Source organism: Solea solea, chromosome 3, assembly GCF_958295425.1.
Source record: "Solea solea chromosome 3, fSolSol10.1, whole genome shotgun sequence".
Taxonomy (NCBI): Eukaryota; Metazoa; Chordata; class Actinopteri; order Pleuronectiformes; family Soleidae; genus Solea; species Solea solea.
Genome location: NC_081136.1, coordinates 23,925,104 through 23,950,610, shown reverse-complemented (window position 1 = coordinate 23,950,610; position 25,507 = coordinate 23,925,104). Strand labels below are relative to the sequence as shown.

At 41.9% G+C, this 25,507-nt stretch overlaps 1 protein-coding gene across 1 annotated transcript in view; it reads right to left on the bottom strand.

The window, feature by feature from the left end:
- The window catches only part of LOC131456232 (extracellular calcium-sensing receptor-like), a 46,784-nt gene that overhangs the window by 10,380 nt on the left and 10,897 nt on the right, over positions 1–25,507 (bottom strand). Inside the window, exons 2-6 of the mRNA XM_058624347.1 lie at positions 8,621–8,915; positions 8,404–8,490; positions 7,536–7,805; positions 6,522–6,728; positions 6,168–6,443 (exon numbers count right to left, since the gene is read on the bottom strand). Of these exons, the coding sequence (XP_058480330.1) occupies positions 6,168–6,443; positions 6,522–6,728; positions 7,536–7,805; positions 8,404–8,490; positions 8,621–8,915 (1,135 nt within the window). The remainder of the gene's footprint in view (positions 1–6,167; positions 6,444–6,521; positions 6,729–7,535; positions 7,806–8,403; positions 8,491–8,620; positions 8,916–25,507) is intronic.

Sequence of the window (25,507 nt, the reverse complement as noted above, 5' to 3'; positions counted from 1 at the left end):
ATGAAAAGCAAGGAACACAAGAAACACAATTTTAGCGACACCAAGAGAAGAAAACTAAGTTCTGAATTGTTGGCACGAACTATAGGTGTGTTGTGATGATGGATGAAGATGCCCAGAACAACAACACAGATAAATGTGCCCAACAGTGAGATGGTTGTTAAGCAGATACCCAGAGGCTCATGGTAGGAGAGGTACTCTGTTTTCTTAGAAACACAGTGGTCACGCTGGGGGCTGGACCAGAAATCTTCGGGACAGCTGGTACACTCCAAGGAGTCTGAGAGAAGAAGAGGACAGATATCCTTTTAAAGTATTTACCTTTTATGTACTGCTTTATATAGTTTTTGTATTTAAAAAGGTTTTCCATGTTAAAAATCACAAAATGTGCTGCACAAAGAGTACTCATAAAATTCTTCCCAAAAAAAAGAATGACTAGTTGAAAGGCAGTGGTTAAAATGTATTTTTAAAAAACATTTCTCAACAATACAACACCAATGTCAATTCACAAGCTTGTAGTTTGCTGTTATATTTTCTCAGCATTTAGTCATCAAAGATTTTTTTTGGCCTATACATGGAATACACTTGATTTGGTACCACAGCCTTTGAGTGTGTTTTATCATGTCTGGATTTGTTTGAGATGATCATTTTAAGAATTATGACAATCTCAAAATACTGAGCCTTTTGTTAGATAAGGAGGTGGGTCACTGATTTAAAATGCTGCTGTTGTTTGTGCTTGGAACCAGCTGCTGAAGCCTGGGCCTGATCGTAGCTGCCGCCATAGCTACTGGGCCAAGTATACTGACGTTAGGTTGTTTATCAGCAACTTGTCTCCTCTACCAAGGCTATCTTTAATGATCCGGTGTGAATGTCAATGAGACACCAATGCAAGCTAAACATAGTCTGTTGTTAATGTAGTTTATCAGTCAGCACTGAGCATGCCTTTGTCAGACAGGGTGAAAAGAGTTATTGGCGACGATGACACAACGCACAGAAGTTACTTCTGGTCAGATGCAGGAGGAGCTAGGCCCAGAGGCAACACACAGTGCCCACAGCCTCCTAGTGTCACCAAGACCTGCAGCCACCAGCCCATCTGTCACCCTAAAAACCCTCAACCCCTCTGAACAACCTACAGAGCTCCCGAAGCCAGTAAGGCCATAACAACTGGCTCTGCTCCTTCGGTCCAACAAAGGATCAGGTTGCCCCAATCTTCAAAGAGAAGAAGAGAATCCCAAGTTGACCAAGCATCTACTTGGCCAGAAGAGGACCGCTCAAAGGATACCATTAACAAACACCTCAAAACCATGTACAGTGACCCCTTCAGAGAACAACCCCTAGGTGCATGTGATGCACTGATTACACCATCAGAACCTACAGCGGACTTCAACCTTAAGGAACCCTGCCTAGGTGAAGTGGGGAAAGTGGTGAGAAGAGCAAGGTCAAGCTCAGTACCAGGCCCAAGTGGTGTCCCCTATAAGGTATACAGTAACTTCCTAAAGCTACTACATTGGCCTTGGAGGGTTCTGAAGGTGGTTTGGAGGAGAGGGGAGATTGCCCAGTCACAAAGGTATGCTGAGGGAGTGTACATAACAAAAGAAGAGAAGTTTGAAAACTTTGTCTGGTTTCAGGTAATCTCATTGCTCAGCGTGGAGAGCAAAATTTTCTTCAGCATTTTGGCTAAGAGACTCTCCAGTTTCTGGGTGAGCAATAAATACATCAACACGTCATTGCAGAAGTGAGGAATAACGGGAGTTCCTGATTGCCTGGTAACCCAGCTCATCAGGGAGCCAGGAGAAAGCAGAGGTGACTTAGCTGCGCTGTGGCTAGATCTTACGAATGCCTATGGTTCCATACCCCGTAAGCTAGTGGAGGCCACACTGGAGAAATACCATGTAATCCAGAAGATAAGAGATCTCATCCTGGACTATTACAGCAAATTCAGCCTGAGAGTTTCATCTGGCCAGTTGACCTCTGACTGGCACCAGTTAGAAGTGGGCATAATCACTGGTTGCACCATTTCAATGAACCTCTTCGCACTGGCTATGGACATGCTGGTCAAAGGAGCTGAAGCAGAATGCAGAGGCCCCCTCAGCAAATCTGGAGTAAGACAACCTCCCATCAGAGCCTTCATGGACGACCTCACAGTGACAACAACAACTTTACCAGGAGCCAGGTGGATACTTCAGGGCTTGGAGAGGATCATGGCAAGCCAACAAAGTCCTTGGTTTTAAAGAAGGGGAAGGTCACAGACAAGTTCGCTTCAGGCTGGGAGAACATCTGATCCCATAGGTCCCTGAAAAACCTGTGAAGAGCCTTGGGAAGGTCTTCAACTGCAGCCTGAAGGATAACTACTCTATCAAAGCAACCAGTGCAGACCTGGAGGGCTGGAGAAGAGCAGTGGACAAGTCTGGGCTCCCCGGAAGGTTCAAAGCCTGGATCTACCAGCATGGAATCCTGCCAGCAGTGGGGGCAGTAGAGTGCCACTTGGACACAGGCCGAGGTCTGATCAGGCTCAGTCGGGTCGCAAGGATGAGGGTGTCTGTTGTAAGACCCGAAACACCCAGCGACTCCAGGAAACAACACCGATGATGTGTCTAAGTTTGAGCATCAGAAGATGTATTATTGACCTGGAGCAATGGTCAGTTTCTACGGCATCAGTACTGACCCTGATGATTTACAGCCATCACCTCGCTGACAGAGTCTGATCTCATGGAGCAAGGCACTAATGTTCCATAACAGCGGAAAATCAGATCATTCCTGGGGATGGTGGTATATAACCAGCAGTTCATTGAGAGCTGTTCTGCGATAGCCAAGCCACTGTTCGGACTCACAACAGGCAGTAAAAGCCCCAGAGGAAGTGGGAAGAGGCGCAAGCAGGTTCACAGAAAGCTAAGTGCTGAGGACTGGACGGATGAGTCGGAAGTCCCCCTTTCCCACCCAAACTTTAACGACCATTTTCTCCTGTCAGTGGACGCCTCGTGCAATAGACTTGGTGCTGTACCTTGTATCACAAGTCCCTGCTGGTGAATCAACTGTGAGGCCCATTGCATTTGCGAGTAAGTTGCTTAGTTATGCTCAGTCCAGATACCCCGCACACAGGCCAGAGTTTTTGCCCTGAAATGGGTGGTGTGTGACAAGTTCCATCAGTCATCATGTTTTTCGCTGGTCTGCTCATCCATTCGATAAGAACTCAAGTGGCGGCCAGGTCATCACTTCTCAGTGTGCAGCAGTTGCTCAGGCTGGCACCCTAACATCCCATGAGGCTGCAGCTGTATTAGATGCACATGATCTGCAGGACTCCAAGGTCTTCCCAACTGCATTCTTACTGCCTCAGTTCTCCCAGACTGTGCTAACAGCAGATCATGTCGGCTCAGAGGTGCTTTCACATGAAGTGTTGATGGAGGAGCAGTGAAGTGACAGTGTTCTCAGTTGGTGCGATCAAGCTACTGAGAGGTTGGGATAAGTTGATACTAAGGGATAGTGTACTGTTTCATGTGGCAAAGAACGCTGTAACAAAGAAGAAGACTTACCTGTATGTGGTTCCATCTTCACTGTGCTCCAGGGTGAAGATGAAGCTGGACACCAAGGACAACAGCGGATATTGTTATATTAGAGCAAAACGCAGGTGGCCAGAGGCTCTGAAGTCTTTGACATTTGCGTACAACTATAAGGTCCATGAAATAACCTGCTTTGCATCATTCCTGCTCATGTTTGGCAGGGTGCCACGGCTCCCCATTGATGTCATCTTTGGTTCTGTTCTTGACAACCCTGAGGTCGCAGACTATGATCAATTCATCCAGTCTCTGCGCAAGGACCTGTCGGAAGCTATGAACATAGCTCAGGCTATGGCATCAAAGCAGTTGCAGCGTCACACTAACCTGTACAACCGCAAAGTACGTGGAGCGCCAGTGGATGTGGGCGACCATGTACTGCTGGCTAACAAAGGAGGGCGTGGGAAGAGGAACCTCGCTGACCGCTGGGAAAATGCCATCTATGTGGTGATGGGAAAGAATGAGGAGTGTGACGCCTTTAAGATCCAGCATGCCGACACTGGGCAGGAGAAAGTTGTGCATTGCAATCTGATAATGCCAGTGAATTTTCTTTCTTTGCTGCTTCTTTGGAGGTAGAGGTTTCATCTATTTCCAGCTCTGCAGATATTGAGGATGAGAGAGAGTCAGTTGCTGATGTCTCTGTGGATTCTGTTGAGTACAGGACTAGAGTATGGGTATTTGTCCTACCGTCTGAGACTGAGGGCACAGTGGACCTGGAGAGTGTTGACCAGTCTGAGAACGCAGAGATTGGCCGTCAATGTGAGGCAGCCACTATTCGATCTGCTGACATCGCAGTTGCCAAGATAGAGGACTGATAGAGTTCATGCATCAGAGGACGGGGGTGGCTTTGTAGATTTTCTTCCAGGTTGAAGTAGTGACCTTTTTTTTTTTTTTTTTTTTTTTTTTTTACTGTTGTGATAGTTGTTTTGGTTGATCATTACACGTGTTCGTTAAGGGAAGATGTGCACTACTTGGATCTCTTTTATTTCCTTTATGTGATGAGGTGATTTTCAGTCATGACGTTAATGAAATATGTAACAGGCATATTTTTCCCTGTGTGTGGTGACGAGGTTTGGCCAACCTTTTCCTACACTGATTCTTATAGAGGATAGTCTTTGCCTCTATGAGATTAGCCTCTGTGCTAATGTTACCTTGCTGTGCTGATGTGAGCTGCCTGTCAAGCCTGTATGTGACCAGTACATATTCTGTTCCTGTCCAGGTACATTAATTATATTCTGTATTTTTATTATGTATTATAGTGCACGTTAGAAATGCTACCAGTTAATGAGAGATGCGTTCAAGTGTGTTGCACTTAAGCCGCCTGTCGAGCCTGTATGTGACCAGTACATGTTCTGTTTCTGTCCAGAATAAATGGTGTAATAAACTGCAACGCAAGCCTCCTGGCCATCATTTAACTCAACGCAGAGTCAAGAGGTTAAGCTAGCCAGCTACAACAAAGTGTAGTTGAGCTTGGTTACATTTGGAGCTGCAACTGAAAAGGCTCTGTCCCCCCTAAGATTTAGTCTAGACCTCGGGACAGCCAGAAGCAGCTGGTTAGATGATCCGAGTGTCCTGGATAAATTAAGTGGTTTCAAAAGGTCTATGAGATACTGTGGAGACTGGCCGTGCAATGATTTATATGTTAATAAATGAGTTATTAAAATCGATCCTAAACGCACAGGAAGCCAGTGAAGTGAAGCTAGAACAGGGGAGACGAGCTGCTGCATTGTATTGAGTATTGATGGTGATTCATTGTTATTATTAATTATTGATGGTGCTCAAGAGAACACAAGTTTATGGGAATTATTATTTGGTGCCATCTTGAAAATACATGTCTATGAAAAGAGGGGAAGGGATGAATAACATGTTTAAAGGTTTACACTCACCAGTTGTATTGCTGATCTTTCCCTCAGAACAAGGGACACAGTCAAAACAACACTCAGGTTCCCCCTTCTTTCTAACTATGCGAGTACCTGGAGGACAGCTCTCACTGCACACTGACCGAGGAGGCTATGGGGAGAAAATTCAGTATCTGTTAGAGTTACATAAAAGGACAAGGCAAATAAATCATAGTCTAAAAAGTAAGAGGTTACCTGTTTGGATTCAAAGTTCCAGAAGATTTTGTTTTCATCCAGTGTGAGTTTTTCACCTTTGAAGGCTAACCTCTTAACGTCACCCACTCTCTGAACTTTAGTTCCTCCATCAGGGAGCCACACCCAGTTCAAGATGTCATATACAGGTAAGGCATCACCATTTTCATCAAATGACACTTCATCACCAAAAGATGTGGTGAAGTTGACTTTTTCCAAGTAATGCATAATCTATGAAAATCCAGATTAGGGAAAAAACAAACTGAAAATGAAAATGGTCACTAGTATATAAAGTAAGTGTAATCAGTGTTATATTTAAAAAAAAGTTTTTAGCAGACATGAACAGTAACTAATGATTGCATAAATTGTTTATATTCAAGCATTTCAATTGTAGGGATTGCTGTACAATACATTTCACTCTGTAAAGAATAATACAAGAAGGATTTGATGTATTATTTCTTCACACTTGACACTCCAAATTAAAAATACAAAGCAAGGGAAGTTAAGGGTTGAGTGTAAACTGATATCTCACCTGCCATGGCTCCAGTCTCTGTAAATGAGCACAGGTGTTGTTGCTGAAAGGTCCTCTCCCTGGCTCACACTGCAGCATGTCATCAAGAGCATATGCCAGGGCGTACACAGCCTTATACACATTATACTCTGGCCTGAGGTTTGAAATATCCAAGAACTCAGTCTCCACATTCTCTAGAACTTCCTGTCCAGTGCATAATTCTCCTCCAGCTTCCACCCAACCTGCTGGAGGTGGTGCAAATCTACACTGAAATGTGTGTTCCCAAAACTGATTCACCTGGAAGTTAATTATTTTTTTTTTAATTTATGCCAGTGTACTATTCTCACAAATTCAAAGTCAAAGGTAAACTCTCACCATGCTGTTTCCATCTGTGTTGTTATGATGTAGGTCAGGACGTATTTGTAACAGGAAGTCCCTGAGTCCCGGTATTTCTCCTTGACGGATGGCAATTCCTAGTGTTCCACCCAGGTACGGCATTAGGTGGGGAGTCTGAAGCGAAGGGCCTGTTGTCCAGGCTTCACTGGCCATCCACTGTAGGCCTGTCACATTCTGCCTCACCACCTGTATATTGCATTATAACAAGTATATTTAGTGGGATTGTTGAGCAAGCCATCCCACGAACCATTCAAATCATTCAAATTTCATCATCATCGACTGAATATTTATAAAAATCAGTATTTACACATTATTCAACATTTACCACAGGTTTTTTCCTATAGGAATGAATGAAGACATTTTTCAACATTTTCAAGCATCTTTAAACTCCTTCTACTCATTCATACTTTCACATAGACACACCATTCAAGTTTCAAAAAGTTCACAAATATGTCAACATTATTCAATGTATTCAACTTTTCAATACCTTTCACACTTTTTCCACAGTCAGAGTTTAAGTTTCATCAAGTTTATGGAATTGTTCAGATTTTAACATTAGTTTGAATTGCGTGACATTGACATTGTCAGAGTGAGCCAAACTTGCTGTAAATCCCAAACCTTTGGTTCCATAACTCTTAAATATATAACCTTTATTGTTTTTGATTTTTATGAAATTTATATTCATATTTGATTAGATTTATTTCTAGGAACCCCCTGGAACATCTTCATAGAACCCTAGACAGGTCCCAGGACCTGCTATTGATAACCATTGTTCAAACTACTAGAATAGTTTCTGTCCTGTGGGCTAACAGATACTCAGTTTTGATTCATTTCATTAATGTACATTAACTACATGAATGACTTTTGAATTCATGTCCATTTCAACATATTCATAAAACTACAACTTCATTTTCATACAAATTCATGTACTTTTTAAATTATTATTTTACTCTAAGCTTGAGGAAATTACAAGTAAAATTATTTATGACTGACCTCTTCCATTAGTTGTCTCATGTGGATCTGATGTGCAAACACAATCACCACTCGAGCTGTAGATTTCCTCATCACATCCACTATTCTCCTGAGTTCAGCAGGGTCGTCACCCCAGGGCAAAATCTCTGTGTAAGCAAGACAACCTCCAGCAGCTGGACCCAGATCAGAGTGAAAGGATCGGGCAGCGTGGACTCCATAATCATCATCACTGATGAGCAGACCTGCCCAAGTCCAACCAAAGTGTTTTAGAATCTGAATCATAGCATTCACCTATGTGGACACAGAGCAGAGGGATTAGTGCACAGGCTGGAATAATTTTCATAAGAAATCCTGCTAAACAGATTAATCAAAGACTAATTTTTAACCCTTAGAACACAGGGCATTTTGGCTGCTTTTTGCCATTACTATGTTAAAATGTACAGTATATACAGAGGCTATACGAATGTGCATTATAGAGTGTCTTATATACATTTTTTTAAGCACAACTTAGATAATATGATGAAAAGAAAAAAGATTTTTCATCAACTATACAAATACACTTGAGCAAAAAGTACTAAAACTGTTTAAAATCGTATTGAATATGTGAAATGTGAAAGGCTCATTTTTATGGACAAAAAGAAAAGAAAAAAAGGTCTATTTTGTGACTACTACATAATTATTGGTACTTTATATCACAACTAAAAATGTGATATAAAATGAATCTTATCTTTGACTCAGCAACAAAAAAAAACCCAGATCTGCTCGAAGGTTTAATCACTGTCTTTAAGTGTTGTATATCTGACACCACACAATTCTGTAAATGAAACACATAACATGACTAAACAGGAGTGGTCCTTTATGCATTGTCACTTTGCAGAATAATATTCACCTGAAATGCATCACTTGGGATCGTCCTAAAGAAAGATGGAAACTTTTGACGATCACTCAGGCAGGAACATGTGGCAAAATAACTCACCTGCAAAACACACAGACTGGGCATCCTAAAACATGGTTCTAATGTTTAAAACTGTATATGTACACTTAAATCATGTTTAGAATTGAAATCACAATGATAAAAACAAAATTGTTAAGGGAGGTAAACTTACCAGAGGCACTCTGTACAAACCTACGACAGCAGAGACTGCAATAGTACGAGTAGAGGAAGTATCTCCCACTATCCCTAGGACTGGAGGAGTTCCTACACAATTTTCCTCTAATGTAACTTGCTCTTCTTGACCACTGACTAAGGACAGTGCTGCACGAAATCCAATTCCTAGTTGGTTGCAGTTATCATACAGACTGTATCCCAGAGTCACATTAGGCAGCAGGTTGGAGTTTCTGTTGATCTCATCAATAGCAAAGGCCATGGTCTGAGCCTGTCTGAATCCTATTACATAAAAACTAACATCACAACACAAATGTTTACAAATTTAAAGCAATAGTATATAGTTAATGTATACATGCTACACAACTGTATACTGGGAATTCAACCAATTAACTACCTCAACATAATAATATATGGGAATGAAATCATCAATGAAGAGGTCAAAAAAACGCAACATTATTAAAAATCACATACATTCACAATGTAAATATTTAACGTTGATCATATATATTCAAAATCATCAGCTTTCTGCTGCTTCCCTCATTGACTCACCCGTAGCAGTTAGGCTTTTGTGGCTCTGAGGTAAAAGACAGGTCAGCATAGGTAGAAATGAAGTTGATTGTAAACAGTCCACCTAGAATCACATCTTCCTTTTTGTGCATCCCATTTAGATGAAACTTTCCCTGTGAGTGACAAGAGGAGGAATAGAGAGAGGAGGACAAAGCAGAGGAAAAGCAGAAGTACAACATTAGGGAGATGAGGCTGGTGTCTAAAAATGCCCTCATGACTTTCCTCTGGCTCATCTCCTTTCCTTATTGCAGTCTTATCACAATATCACCACATTTTATTGATTGGTGCCCATGTTGATTCACCTTGTAATACCCCCCATCAGTGCAGAGGAGAATGTGAAGCTGTAGGGGCAGGGCCTAAAATAAATCCCATCTGATACTGATTTGTTTTCCTTTGGTATTTTGATGTTTCATTGTAGAAATTACTAAATAAAAAGCCACAACTCAAAATATTATTGACACTATTTATTAAAAATGTAAATTTTACAGTGCCAACACTTTAAATAATCCTAAAATAGTCCTCCTTATTGCTCTGGCTGTTATTTTTCTTTTACCTGCTCTACTCATCTTGGCAGCCTGGGCCAAGTGGAAAGGGAACTTGGCTTGTAACTGGAGGGTTGCTGGTTCAAATCCTCACCTGGTTAAAAGGGCTGGGGTACCCCTGAGCAAGGTACCCAACCCCCATTGCTCCCCGGGCGCTACTCAGTGTGGCAGCTCACTGCTCCTAATTCTAGGATGGGTCAAATGCAGAGAAATCATTTCCCTAAGGGGATTAATAAAATTATTATTATTTTTTTTTTTATTCTGTAAAACAAGCAATTAGATGTTCAATGTTTTACCAGCATTTGCCCAATTATATAATTCTCGGTTTCTTCTTTTCAAGTAAAACCAGCACCAGGTCATCATCACTCGATGATGATTTTTATCCCTTTGTCTTCATTATTTATTTATTTCTTCACATCATGCTTGATGTGCATGGGAAGGTCAGTCAAAATTTGCATACAAATTATTTGCACTTTCGTCCTGTGTATTTTTAACAAGTCCGGTGAGCAAAGTCATTTTAACTAAATGTTCAATCCCCATCCTTATTTTCTGGTTAACATAATTTTAATATAAAACAATTAAAAAAGTTTTTTTCATTTTTGTAATATTATGATTATTCACACTGTTGGTTCTTTGTGTTTCAGGTTGTTAACTTTGACAAAAATGACAATTCACTTTTGCTCGCCTCCGATGCTAATTCAGGCCAACCATATTCGCTGTGAATGGCACAATCATTTTCAGGTGAAATGTTCACTTTTCCAATGTAGTTCTGTTCTTGAATTATATTATTAGTGAGACAGAAGATGCCCAGACATAACAGGAGGCAGTCTATACCAGCAAGGAGAATCCAGTGCACTGTTTTTTGTTTGGTTACAGTGATGGCAAAATAAAAAACATATGCCGCACCTAGATGATGGTAAGTCTTACATACAGTATATTTCACTTTAATGGTACTTTGTTCTTCACCAGTTACATCCACATTTACTTCTGTATTTAATTGTAATAAAACAGAGGATCAGTATACATCAATTTAACATTTGTCTATTGTATGAACACAATTTGAGGAACACATGTTGAGTGCATTGAATGTTTTACATAGATGTGTAATGGAACACGCTGACTGCCAAATAGTGAGCTGTTCCATACTTCCACCATGTATCTAATCTGTCTTGTATCTAAATACAAGAAATGTGTACATTTGCGAAAACGCAACTTGTGGTCCATGAGCCATGTCATGAAGACTTGAAGGTCTTTGGTTACTTTTGAAGATGTATGCATGTTTTTGCCATGTTAATTGGCAATGAGAGTAGCTAATAGCTGAATCGACTGCATGATGACAGTTAAGCATGGAAAGCAGCTGTTGTGTTTTCTGTTGTGGAGGACATCTGTCCACCACCATTGCCTATATCTGTGGTGCTAATTGTAGAGGAAGCTGAGGGTTATATTTCTGAGCAAGACGATGATAATGAGGACATTTTTGGACAAAGTTACTATCTTTTAAAAATGATTCGTAATGATAAGGAGCTGCTGAGGAGGGAGAGACGATGCAGGCTTATCGTCATAATGGAGTTGATCCATCTGAATAGTTTGTCAGTTGGGGAAGATGAGATTTGATCATGTTAAAGTGATAAATGAAAACTGTATTTGTTAATTGGTAAAACAAATTAAATCATAAGGATCAATATACTATATCACACATAACATAATTCAAAAGATTCAAAAACATGTATTTACCATCAACCCTTTCTCTTGTGAAATTATATTAATTTGAGTATGAAAACATTATTCTACTTGTATTTTGTATGTAGAATGTAGCTAGAATTGACTAATTCTGTCCCTTGCAGTGTTTATGATCCAATGCCTCGACCCATGATGGCTTTCTTTGTGTTTCTCTCTGGTCTCAACAGGATTATGAAACATTTGGGTCCAAACAGCGCCACCAAGAGGCCAAAGCTGGAGGCCAAAATGGCAAATACCTCCACTGCATCTGCATATTTGCCTGGTGAGCTGATGTAAGCAGGGATAAAGGCCACCCACACTGCACAGAAGATCAGCATGCTGAAAGTGATGAGTTTGGCCTCATTGAAACTGTCTGGAAGATTCCTTGCTAGAAAAGCTAACAAACAACTGAGGACGGCCAGTAAACCAATATAACCAAGTAAAACTGCAAAACCAACTGTGGACCCAACAACACACTCATAAACTATCTTCTCATTGTGATACTGGGTGTTTTTATGAGGCATTGGTGAAGCAGTGACAAGCCAGACAGTGCAGATTGCTGCTTGAACAGAAGTTAGAACCAGAACTGTCCCTCTCTGCTGCACAGCACCAAACCACTTGAGTCTGGACTCACCACCTGGTTTGGAGGCCCTGAACACAGCCAGAACCACCATGGTTTTCACCAGGATACATGAGACACAAAGCACAAAGCTGATGCCAAATGCTGCATGTCTTAGTTGGCAAGTCCATAATCTGGGTCGTCCAATGAAAAGCAACGAGCAGAGGAAACAGAGTTTAAGTGACAGCAACAGCTGGAAACTGAGTTCTGAATTGTTGGCAAGAACTATAGGTGTACTGCGATGATGAATGAAGATGCCCAGAACAACAACACAGATGCACGTTCCCAACAGTGAGGTGGTTGTCAAGCAGACACCCAGAGGCTCATGGTAGGAGAGGAACTCTGTTTTTTTAGGAACACAGTGGTCACGCTGGGGGCTGGACCAGAAATCTTCTGGACAACTGATACACTCCAAAGAGTCTGAGAAAAGAGGGAAAGTGATGAGATACATGTTTATACAACATCTCTGAACTGTAGTGTTTAAAAGTTTACACTCACCAGTGATATTGCTGATCTTTCCCTCAGAACAAGGGACACAGTCAAAACAACACTCAGGTTCCCCCTTCTTTCTGACGATGCGAGTACCTGGAGGACAGCTCTCACTGCACACTGACCGAGGAGGCTTTGTGGAGAAAAAAAAACAATATTTGCGAGAGTTATCTATAATGATTGAGGTATAGAGATGGTAGTCTGAAACAGTAATAACTAACCTGTTTGGATTCAAAGTTCCAGAAGATTTTGTCTTCATCCAGTGTGAGTTCTTCACCTTTGAAGGCTGACCTCTTAACGTCACCCACTCTCTGAACTTTAGTTCTTCCATCAGGGAGCCACACCCAGTTCATGATGTCATATACAGGTAAGGCATCACCATTTTCATCAAATGACACTTGATCACCAAATGTTGTTGTGAATTTGACTTTTTCCATGTAATGCATAATCTATGAAAATTCAGATTAGGGACAAAACACACAATTTGGATGATACTATTGTGATGTGAACTATTGTGTTAAGGAAAATCTATGAACACAGTAAACACAGCAGTGCCAATTTAAAAAAAAAAAAAATCACATTAAAGTTTAGTGTAGTCGAGTTCAGACAAACATAATGTTTGAATGAATTGTTTATATTCAGTTAACATAGATATCTTACCTGCCATGGCTCCAGTCTTTGTAAATTAGCACAGGTGTTGTTGCTGAAAGGTCCTCTCCCTGGCTCACACTGCAGCATGTCATCAAGAGCATATGCCAGAGCGTACACAGCCTTGTACACATTATACTCTGGCCTGAGGTTTGATACATCCAAGAACTCAGTCTCCACATTCTCTATAACTTCCTGTCCAGTGCATAATTCCCCTTCAGCTTCCACCCAACCTGCTGGAGGTGGTGCAAATCTACACTGAAATGCGTGTTCCCAAAACTGATTCACCTGGAAGTTAATTACATTTTTTAATTCATGCCAGTGTACTATTCTCACAAATTCAAAGTCAGAGGAAACTCTCACCATGCTGTTTCCATCTGTGTTGTTGTAATGTAGATCAGGACGTATTTGTAACAGGAAGTCCCTGAGCCCTGGTATTTCTCCTTGACGGATGGCAATGCCCAGTGTTCCACCCAGGTACGGCATGAGGTTAGGAGTCTGGAGTAAAGGGCCTGTTGTCCAGGCTTCACTGGCCATCCACTGCAGGCCTGTCACATTCTGCCTCACTACCTGTACATTGCATTATAACAAGTAAATAAATTAATTACAATTCATTCATGAATTTCATACCAGTAGCATGTGATGTAGAGTTTTAATATGACAATCGTATTGATTTATTCTGTGTAACTGAAACTTGGTTACATGAAGAAGATTATGTTAGTTTAAATGAGTCGACTCGACCCACTCATGCTAACATCCATATTCCCAGAAGCTCAGGCCGAGGAGGAGGAGAAATAGCAGCCATTTTTAATACTAGACTATTAATCAACCCCCAGCCCAATCCAGGATATTTATCTTTTGAAAGCCTTATTCTCAGTCTTTCTCATCCTAGTTGGAAAATGCAAAAACCAATTCTGATGTCACAGTCACAGTTTATCACCCACCCGCACCTTATTCAGAGTTCCTATCAGAGTTCTCTGAATTATTGTCTGAGTTAATACTAAATAAATAAATAACTAGATAAAAAAGCTCAATAAAATCATAATTGTAGGAGATTTCAACATCCATGTAGATGCTGACATTGATAATCTTAGTTGTGCATTTAATTCGCTTTTAGAATCAATTGGTTTCATTCAACATGTGAATTAGTCAAACCCTTGATCTTGTTTTAACTTACTATTGATATTGATAACTTAAACTTCGTTCCTCAAAATTGTTCACACTCGAGGTCAGCTGTTGTCGTTACTACCTACCACGCTGACACGGGAGAGGCCTGAAATCCCCAGAGAACTGAGGAGGAGGCACAGGGGGATGTAAGACTGGACGTAAACACCGGGAGAGGAAGCGGATATATAAACCATCTCTCCCTTCTACACCATTGGGAATGTGAGGTCAATAGCTAATAAGATGGACGAGCTGGCGGGCTTGGTGAGGATTCAGCGGGTGTATCGTGAGAGCAGCGTGCTGTGTTTCACGGACACATGGCTCCATGAGGACACTGCTAATATAGCAGTGGACGGCTTTCATGCTGTTCGGGCGGACAGGAGTCATCATGAGAGTGGCAAGAGGAAAGGTGGGGGACTTGCTATTCTTATTAACAACAAGTGGTGTCATCCTAGTCATGTTACTGTGAAGGAGCGTGTGTACAGTACAGCCCGGACATTGAACTGCTTGCCGTGAGTTTGCGGCCATATTATCTGCTGCAAGAGTTCTCTCCCGTGATCAGCCTGGTTGTGTAAATTCCACTGTCTGCAAACGTGGCGCTCACGACTGACGTCATTTACAACGTTGTCGCGAGACTCCAGACACAGCACCCAGACGCATTCATGGCGATATGTGGGGACTTCAATCACATCACTCTGGCTGCAACACTGGCCACCTTCAAGCAGTCTGTGGACTGTCCCACCAGGGTAAACAAGAAACTGGACCTGCTCTATGCCAACGTTAAGGAGGCTTACAGCTCCACTGCCCTTCCTCCACTTGGAAGATCAGACCACAGCCTCATCCACCTGCAGCCCTTGTATAAGCCCCAAGTCCAGCAGCTTCCTGTGACCACTAGGTATGTGAGGAGATGGTCACAGGAGACCGATGAAGCTTTGCAGAGAGGACCTTGATGATTTCACAGACTGCATAACAGGGTACATCAACTTCTGTGTGGACAGTGTTGTTCCTACAGTGACTGTATGCTGTTTCCCCAACAAGCCGTGGGTCACTGGAGACATCAAGGTCCTGCTGAATGAGAAGAAGAGGGCCTTCAGAGGTGGAGACAGGGAGCAGATGAGGCAGGTTCAGAGGGAGCTTAGGGTAAGGATCCAACAGGGTAAAGACAGCTGCAGGAGGAAGCTGGAGCCCAAACTCCAGCAAGACAAGACAACTTGAAGTGGTGGAGCGGCATGAGGAGCATCACTGGCTACAAACAATCTAGCAGCCAGAAAATAGGGGGTGGCACTGAACATGCCAATCAGCTGAATCTGTTTTTCAATAGATTTGATGACAGGGCTGCAGACTGCTACTGATCAGCTCATCACTTGACCCTATTCAGTTTGCCTACCAGCCAAAACTATGAGTGGAGGATGCCATTATCTTCCTGCGCCACCGTACTTGCACCCACCGAGATAGACCCGGAAGCACTGTGAGAATCATGTTCTTTGACTTCTCCAGTGCGTTCAACACCCTGCTGGGGAGTAAGCTGATGCTCCACCTGCATAGGTGGAAACTCCCTTGGTTTCCTGGATTACGGACTATTTGATGGGTCGACCACAGTATGTCAGACTGCATGACAGTCTTTCCTCTTTTCTGTTCACCCTGTATACCTCAGACTTTCAGTTCCTTTAGAAGTTTGCAGATGACTCTGCAATTGTTGGATGTATCAATTAAGGGAAGGAGGAGGAGTACAGGGGCGTTGTGGACTCTTTCGTCAAGTGATGTGAGACGAACCAGGAGCTGGTGGTGGATTTCCACAGGAGGAAATCTGCCCTCACACTACATCTACATCAACGGTGTGACTGTGGATGTTGTCCAGGATTACAAATACCTTGGAGAACACCTGAACATCAAACTGGACTGGGTCAAGAACACTGAGGCTGTTTACAAGAATGGCCAGAGCCTACTCTATTTCCTGAGGAGGCTACGGTCATTCAGCATATGTAACAGCATGCTGAGGATGTTCAACCAGTCAGTGGTAGCAGGCGCCACCTTCTTTGGTGTTGTGTGCAGCAGATGGCAACACAATCAGCAAGATCATCAGGAAGTCCTAGGGGTCCAACTGGATTATTTTTTGGTGGTGTCTGAGCAGATGCTGTGTAAACTGCATAGAAGCCTGTAAAACAACACTCACCCTCTCCACCAGGTGTTAACCTCACACAGAAGCACCTTCAGCAACAGACTCATTCTCCCCCGGTGTAACACAGAACGCCAGAGGATGTCCCTTCTTCCCGTGGCCATCAGACTGTTTAATTCATGTGCCTCTGCTCATGGAAGGGACAGTGGAGATCAGGGGTCGCGTTAACCGAATATTTTCTGTCATTGACCATTTTTTTTAAATGGTGACGGAAAAATCTGAGGGCCATCCATCATTTTGACAGATTGCAATTCACACCCCAGATGAAGGACAAACTCAGCCCTTGGCCACAGCGGAGCGAGGAAGTGGCAGTAAAGAGGTTAGGCAAGTTCAGTGGGAGCGGGAGTTCTCCTGGCTGAGGAGGGAGGATAGAAAAATGTTCTGCGACAAAATAAAGATTCCCATCGGAGCATCTGAGCATAATTTCTGACCTGGACACTGTACTCACAGACGCTACGGGTAGCGTCTGTGCTACGGGCAGCTGATCCACTACCGGTGCAGCTGATCCACTGGTGCAGAAGGAGCGCATGCTGCGGGATTTCCTACCACGCGCAACTACACGCAAGCAGGCACGCGATTCAAGTCCATGTGGACCAGGAGGAAGGTGTGAGATTGTGCGTTTAGGCCACAGGTGAACTGTTCATATTTCACTGCAATATGAACAATGCAATTGAATATGTCATTATTTATCATTTAAAGTGACCGGTAAAAATTGATTATGACGGGATTTTTATGACCCTGTCAGTCAAAATGACAGACAACGAAAAAGTCTAGCGCAACCTCTGGTGGAGACACTGTGTCCTGAGGCCGAATGTCACTTTAGCCACTTATCCATTTTCAATTTATCACTTACTTTAGTCCGTACTTATTTTATGTATTCTGCTAATTGCATAGTACGTATTGTTATATATTGTATACACCTACGTATTAACATATTTTTGTTGCATTTAGTTACTTAATTTATTTTTATTTTATGTTAGCTTTATGTTTCTCTTCTTTTATTCTTTTAATACTTCACTACTTTTGTATTGCAACTTTTTGCAACTGGGCAATTTCCCTCGGTATAAATAAAGCTTCTTGAATCTTGAATCTTGAACTTGTCATCACTGACTCAGAACTGTCCTGTATAAATGTATAACTTTTGATGCAATTGTTGTGTATCTGCTCCTGGTCTCTTTCTTCTGTCTGTACCTCATCTCCCTCTTGTCCTTTCTGTCCCCCACCTCTCTTCTGTCCCCCATGTTTCCTTTCACCCCAACCGTTTGAGGAAGATGGCTGCACATCTTTGAGTCTGGTTTAGTCAGACATTTCTTCCTGTTAAAAGGGAGTTTTTTCTCTCCACTGATGCCTAGTGTTTGCTCATTGTGTGAATTATTGGGTTTCTCTACTTTCAATGATGTTGTCTATGTACAGTGCATTGAGATAGTGTATGTTATGATTTGGTACAATACAAATAAAATTGAAATTAATTAATAAATTGCATTTGTAAAATTATTAATTTTATTTTTTGTTATAGTTCAAAAGTGTCTGGTCACATAATGGCTTCAGGACCTACCTCTTTCATGAGGTTAATCATGTGACTCTCATGTGCAAACACAATCACCACTCGAGCTGTAGATTTCCTCATCACATCCACTATTCTCCTTAGTTCAGCAGGGTCGTCACCCCAGGGCAAAATCTCTGTGTAAGCCAGACAACTTCCACCAGCTGGACCCAGATCAGAGTGAAAGGATCGGGCAGCATGGAATCCATAAGCATTGTCACTGATGATCAGACCTGCCCAAGTCCAACCAAAGTGTTTTAGAATCTGAATCATAGTATTCACCTATGTGGACACAGAGCAGAGGGATTAGTGCACAGGCTGGAATCATCTTTCACTAGAAATCCTGCTAAACAGGTTCATCAAAGACTCATGTTTAATCACTGTCTTTAAATGTTGCATATCTAATATAAGGTTATTTTCCAAACCAGGTAACAGGGGATGGTACCTTTACTATTACACTACTTTCCACTGTGACGTTAATGGTGCAGTAACATTAGTGAATCCCTGCCTGGTCACCATCACAACTAACAATCCCTCTTTAGAGAGGGGTAGAGAAGAGACAGCTTCTAATAGCAACACAGCTCACTCACAAGTGTTGTCAACACAGATGTTGTTGCTGAAAGGTCCTCTCCCTGGCTCACCCTGCAGCATGTCATCAAGAGCATACGCCAGAGCGTACACAGCCTTATTATACACGATTAGTATCTAATAAGTATCTTATTTATTGATTGAGTCCGATTCTTTTTTTCTAGAAAAACCCTGTGACACCACAAGACTTGTAAATGAGGCACACAACATGACTGGTGATACACACAATATTGTGTATTGTTCATTCCAACATATATTTGAATATTCTTGAACTGAAAGAATTTAAGTCATTTAGGATTTGTGGATAGATTTACCTGAAAATCATCACTTGGGATCGTTCTAAAGAAAGATGGAAACCTTGGTCTGTCACTCAGGCAGGAACATGTGGCAAAATAACTCACCTGCAAAACTCACAGACAAACTTATTTTAAAATCTTGATCACTCATTTTTCCATGTTAACTATGTTCATAACTAAACCCAATAATATAATTTTTTTGTTACAATTTAAAGAATGTATTTAAACTTACCAGAGGCACTCTGTACAACCCTAAGACTGTGGATATGGCAATCGAACGTGTCGAAGAAGAATCACCCACAATCCCTAAGACTGGAGAAGTTCCTACACAGTTCTCCTCTAATGTAACTTGCTCTTCTTGACCACTGACTAAGGTCAGTGCTGCACGAAATCCAATTCTTAGTTGATCGCAGTTATCATACAGACTGTATCCCAGAGTCACATTAGGCAGCAAGTCGGAGTTTCTGTTGATCTCATCAATAGCAAAGGCCATGGTCTGAGCCTGTCTGAATCCTATAATATCAAAACTAACAACATAACACAAGTGTTTACTACTAAAAATAAATTAAATATTAACAATGTAAAACTATGCAGATGTTTCACAATGATATATTTTGAAAATAAAAAGTCAAATGAATAGTTCAAACATAATACTAACATGTGAAGGCAAACGTAACATGACTTAAAATGGCATATATACACACACTGTATCTAATTAATCATACATACACTCTACTTATATACTTGATTTTCATCAGCTTTGTGTTTTTTGTCCCTCACAGACTCACCCGTAGCAGTTAGACTTTTGTGGCTCTGAGGTAAAAGACAGGTCAGGATCAGTTGAAATGAAGTTAACTGTAAACAGTCCACCTAGAATCACATCTCCAGTTTTGTGCATCCCATTTAAATGAAAATGTCCCTTTAACTGACAAGAGTAGGAATAAAGAGAGAAGGACACAGCAGAGGAAAAGCAAAAATACAACATTAGGAAGATGAGGTTGGTGTCTAAAAATGTCCTCATTACTTTCCTCTGGCTCATCTCCTCATGCAGTGCAGTCTTATCACAATATCACCACATTTTATTGATGGTGCCCATTAATCTTGTAACACCACCCATCAGTGCAGAGGAGGACGTGAAGCTGTAGGGGCAGGGCCCAAAATAAATCCCATCTGATACTGATTTGTACTAAATGACTGCAGACAGGATTATTATTGCCTTCCTTTGTTATTTGGTTGCTTGATGGCAGAAACTACTAAATGAAAAGCCACAACACAGAACACTAGTAACCCTCTGAGCCCTATGCCTATTGTTTAGGTGTCTACTCAAAGATTGAGCATACCCATAATAAAATAAGTATCTCTGCAACCACAGGGTCTATTTGAATACTTTTGGTGTCAAAGGAGAGAGAACACTTGTGAGCTTTGTGTATGTGTTACTAGTAAGAATAAATGAAGTTGGCACACAGCACTAATAAAAGAAATTCAGGTTTGCCTAATAAAAAATAAAATCTCTATGTAATGATGCAGCTGCAGCTCTAAACCTCTATCGAATATATATATATATATACAAAAAGTAGGAATAAAAAAATCCGCTTGTGTTTTGGATAAGAACAATTAGAATTTCAAAACATGTATCATGTATCCAGTCATACTGCAAGAAATTTCAAGGGTAGACCCTCCATCATTGTCTTATTGATGATGGTTTGAAACACAGAAGAGGAGTTGTTTAAATTTAGGGGAAATCGAGGTCTGGGGAAATCGTGTCTTCAAGTCCAATCAGCTCCACACTTCCTAAATAAATACTGTTAGATTAAAGTTTAAGGCTTAATCCTTATTATGTTTGAAGGGAAAGTAACTTTTTTTTACTTTAATGGTACAAGTTAACCTCACCAAAAACAACTAAGACCTTCATGTCCTCATGACATGGTTTTGGAGCATGAGATCCAGCTTTTGCAGATTTACATATTTCTGGCGAAAACAAACTGCAAGGGAGGGTCTTGTCGCCACATTGATTTGGGATAACAGTAGTGCTGATTGGGCATTTAAGATATACCACAGCATGATAACATAAACATGATGAACATGGAAAACAGCTGACTGTCTGTTATGGAGGACATCTGGCCACCACCAATGCTATACCGTATGTGGTGCTAACTGAACAGGAACCTGAGGGATATGTTTCTGAGGAAAGATGAGAACATTTTTGGACTACAGTGATATGTGTCTTAACTGATACATAATGCTGAGGAGCTGGTGAAGAGAGAGCGTTAATACATCTGACTGGTCTGTCCATTGAGCAGGGCATTGAAATAATTATACACATACATAAACTTTAATAGCATGCTGGAAAAGAGAACAGTCATTTAAAAAAGTGTTCATGAATACATGAAAAATTTACATTTAAATGCATTTATTTTTACCGTGAATATTTTTTTTCATTTACATATTTATTGAAATATTTATTAAAACATTATTTTACTTGCATTTGTGTCTGTATGTTTTAGCTGGAATTGACTCATGTGGTCTCTGGCAGTTTTTATGACCCAATGACTCGACCCATGATGGCTTTCTTTGTGTTTCTCTCTGGTCTGAACAGGATTATGTAACATTTGGGTCCAAACAGTGCCACCAAGAGGCCAAAACTGGAGGCCAGGATGGCAAATACCTCCACTGCATCTGCATATTTTCCTGGTGAGCTGATGTAAGCAGGGATAAAGGCCACCCACACTGCACAGAAGATCAGCATGCTGAAAGTGATGAGTTTGGCCTCATTGAAACTGTCTGGAAGATTCCTTGCTAGAAAAGCTAACAAACAACTGAGGACGGCCAGTAAACCAATATAACCAAGTAAAACTGCAAAACCAACTGTGGACCCAACTGCACACTCATAAACTATCTTGTCATTGTTATACTGGGTGTTTTCATGAGGTATTGGTGAAGCAGAGACAAGCCAGACAGTGCAGATTGCTGCTTGAACAGAAGTCAAAACCAGAACTGTCCCCCTCTGCTGCACAGCACCAAACCACTTGAGACTGGACTCACCTCCTGGTTTGGAGGCCCTGAACACAGCCAGAACCACCATGGTTTTCACCAGGATACATGAGACACAAAGCACAAAGCTGATGCCAAATGCTGCATGTCTTAGTTGGCAAGTCCATAATCTGGGTCGTCCAATGAAGAGCAATGAACACAAGAAACACAATTTAAGCGACACCAAGAGAAGAAAACTGAGTTCTGAATTGTTGGCACGAACTATAGGTGTGCTGTGATGATGGATGAAGATGCCCAGAACAACAACACAGATAAATGTGCCCAACAGTGAGGTGGTTGTCAAGAAGATCCCGAGAGGCTCATGGTAGGAGAGGAACTCTGGTTTCTTAGGAACACAGTGGTCACGCTGGGGGCTGGACCAGAAATATTCTGGACAACTGGTGCACTCCATGGAGTCTGAGAAAAGAGGAGAAGTGATGAGATACATGTTTGTACAACATCTCTGAACTGTGGTGTTTAAAACGTTACAATCACCAGTTGTATTGCTGATCTTTCCCTCAGAACAAGGGATACAGTCAAAACAACACTCAGGTTCCCCTTTCTTTCTGGCCATGCGGGTACCTGGAGGACAACTCTCACTGCACACTGACTGAGGAGGCTGTGTAGGGAAAAGTCTGTTAGACTTATCTGCCATGACTAACTAGAGATGGTAGTCTGAAAAAGTAAGAAGTTACCTGTTTGGATTCAAAGTTCCAGAAGATTTTGTCTTCATCCAATGTGAGTTCTTCACCTTTGAAGGCTGACCTCTTAACGTCACCCACTTTCTGAACTTTAGTTCTTCCATCAGGGAGCCAAACCCAGTTCATGATGTCATATACAGGTAAGGCATCACCATATTCATCAAATGACACTTGATCACCAAAAGATGTGGTGAAGTTGACTTTTTCCAAGTAATATATCATCTATGAAAACCAGATTAGGGAAAAAAAACTGAAAATACTCACTGATTTCTGCTGTGTTAAGGATAACTTATGACCACAGTAAACACAGCAGGGTCCAATATTTGAAGAGGCATAGTATGCTTTTTCCAGTATATTCTTTTCTCTGTAGTGCATTATAAGTTTCTAAGTAAAGGTGTCATGTTAACAAGCACAGACTGCACAGCACAGAATTATCTCAGAATTCTTCCAGAAAATGGTTATTTGGTTGGGCAAGGTCTCTCTTTAATCACTGCCAAATGACCACGACAAGGTGTTGAAGAGGCAGTGGTTAAACTTCATTTTTAACCATATTCTTTAACGGTACACCCTCAACCTGCTCCTGTCAACAGATTCACCAAGGACTGCTTCATTAACAGATCACAGATTGCTGCTGGATTTTCTCAGCATTTAGTCATCAAAGGTTTTGCTTTGCCAGTTAGGAAATACAAGCGATTTCGGACCACAAACTGTGAGTATGTTTTATAATTTTTGGATTTGTTGTTTGAAACAATCCTACCAATGTTTATATGTTTATAGTATAGTATATACTTTATAGTGCTAAATTTAATCAACTGTCAGTCAACTTTTACCTGGAAATTGTAAAACCATGGTTCAATTTGTAATTTGAATTTCAGATAAAGTTGACTTCCGTGTTTTATGTTAGGGATGTAATGATTAGTCAACTTTGGTGACAAAAAATAATGATAAACTGAGTTGCTAATGTATTTATTTAATGAATGTATTTAATAATTGATCATTACTAATTGTTGTCATTGCACATCTTTACACATTGATTTTTGATTGATTTTTACAGAGTAAGTCATCTCCCCTTCTACCCATCTCTGCACATAAGCTATAGCAAATATTGGAAGGTGGGATGTTTAAAATAATGTGAAAATGATAAATGTTAAAGTGAAATTGTCATGGCCAATGCAATTAAGGTAAAGGATTATCTGCAAGTTTTGCAAAGCAAATGCCGGACATCGTGGGAGCACACCTGCTACACAGGAGCATTTAAAGAGGATGCATGTTGGAATTCTTGACTTCCTTGGTAAGATTATTATTAGCAAACAAGCTAGATATTAGATCTACATCTGGCATAGCCAGTGACCTCCTGGAAAGGCTGGGGCAGCAAGGGTTAGCAGCCCAAGCTACAGCGCCCGCGAGGGAGCTCCCATCTAAGCTACAGAAAGCCCTACTGCAAGAACCTGAAGGGTCTGAAGATTCACCAGACCAAGATGGGCTGCATAAGGAGGAAGCAAGCTGATCAACACACAGAGGTAGTGGGCAGTACTGTCCCTGGTTAGACAGAGGAGGAGTCAACCCACAGTGTCCAGAACCTCCAAGCTCAGCATGCTGCACCCAGCAAACCATCAGAACACCACCAGGTCCTGTGGCCGGCTGCCCACAAGGAGACTGAGTGGCGCCAGTTTGACGAAGATGTCGATGCTGCCCTGGAAGCATCATCAAAGGGAGGAGTGTGGAGCGATTTGGCATCAAACAGCCAAGAGCCAAGACCACAGCCAGGCCAAACTGGCGGGAGAACAAGATCACCGTGCTCCGGAAAGACCTAAAGACCCTGAAACAGCGCTACAAGAAGGCAAGCGAGGAAGAAAGACCTGCCCTGTCAGAGCTCCAGGATATCCTCAGGAAGAAGCTCATCTCCCTACGTCGTGCCAAGTGGCACAGAAGGAAGGGTAGAGAGAGGACTCGCAAGTGCACTGCCTTCATAGCAAATCCATTTGGATTTGTGACTCTGCAACACGTACAGCGACAGGTTAAGGGAGGAAGATCTTGGCCCCTGCAGAGAGCTAATTACACCACCCCAACCCTCCAGCCAATTCAACACCAAAGAGCCCACACTGGCTAGTATGGCGAACTATCCCGCTGCTCAGCGTAGAGGGCAAGATCTTTTTCAAGATTCTTGCCAACCTTCCTCCTGAGGAATTCCTATATTGACACCAGCGTGCAGAAGGAAGGAGTTTCAGGCATTCCTGGCTGGATAGAACACACCGAAGTGGTCACCCAGTTAATCCGAGAGGCGCGGGAAAACCAAGGAGACTTGTCAGTCATCTGGCTTGACCTGGCAAACCCCTATGAATCCATCCCTCATAAACTGGTGACGAAAGCCTTGATAACACACCATGTTCCACAGAAGGTCACAGAGCTCATACAGGACTACTACAACAGTTTCAGCATGAGATTCACCTCTGGAGCAACAACATCTGCGTGGCACCGCCTAGAAAAAGGCATCATCACTGGTTGTACCATATCAGTGACGCTGTTTGCTCTGGCCAGGACTATGCTTGTCAAGGCAGTGGAAGTGGAATGTAGAGGGCCTCTGTCCAGATCTGGAATTCGCCAACCGCCGATTCGAGCCTTTATGGATGATCTGACAGTCACAGCGACATCAGTGCCAGGGTGCTGCTGGCTCCTCAAAGGACTGGAAAGGTTAGCATCATGGGCGAGAATGACATTCAAGCCAGCCAAATGCTGGTCCCTTGTCCTGAGGAAGGGCAAAGTGGAGGACAAATTCCGCTTCCACATGGACGGACTCCAAATT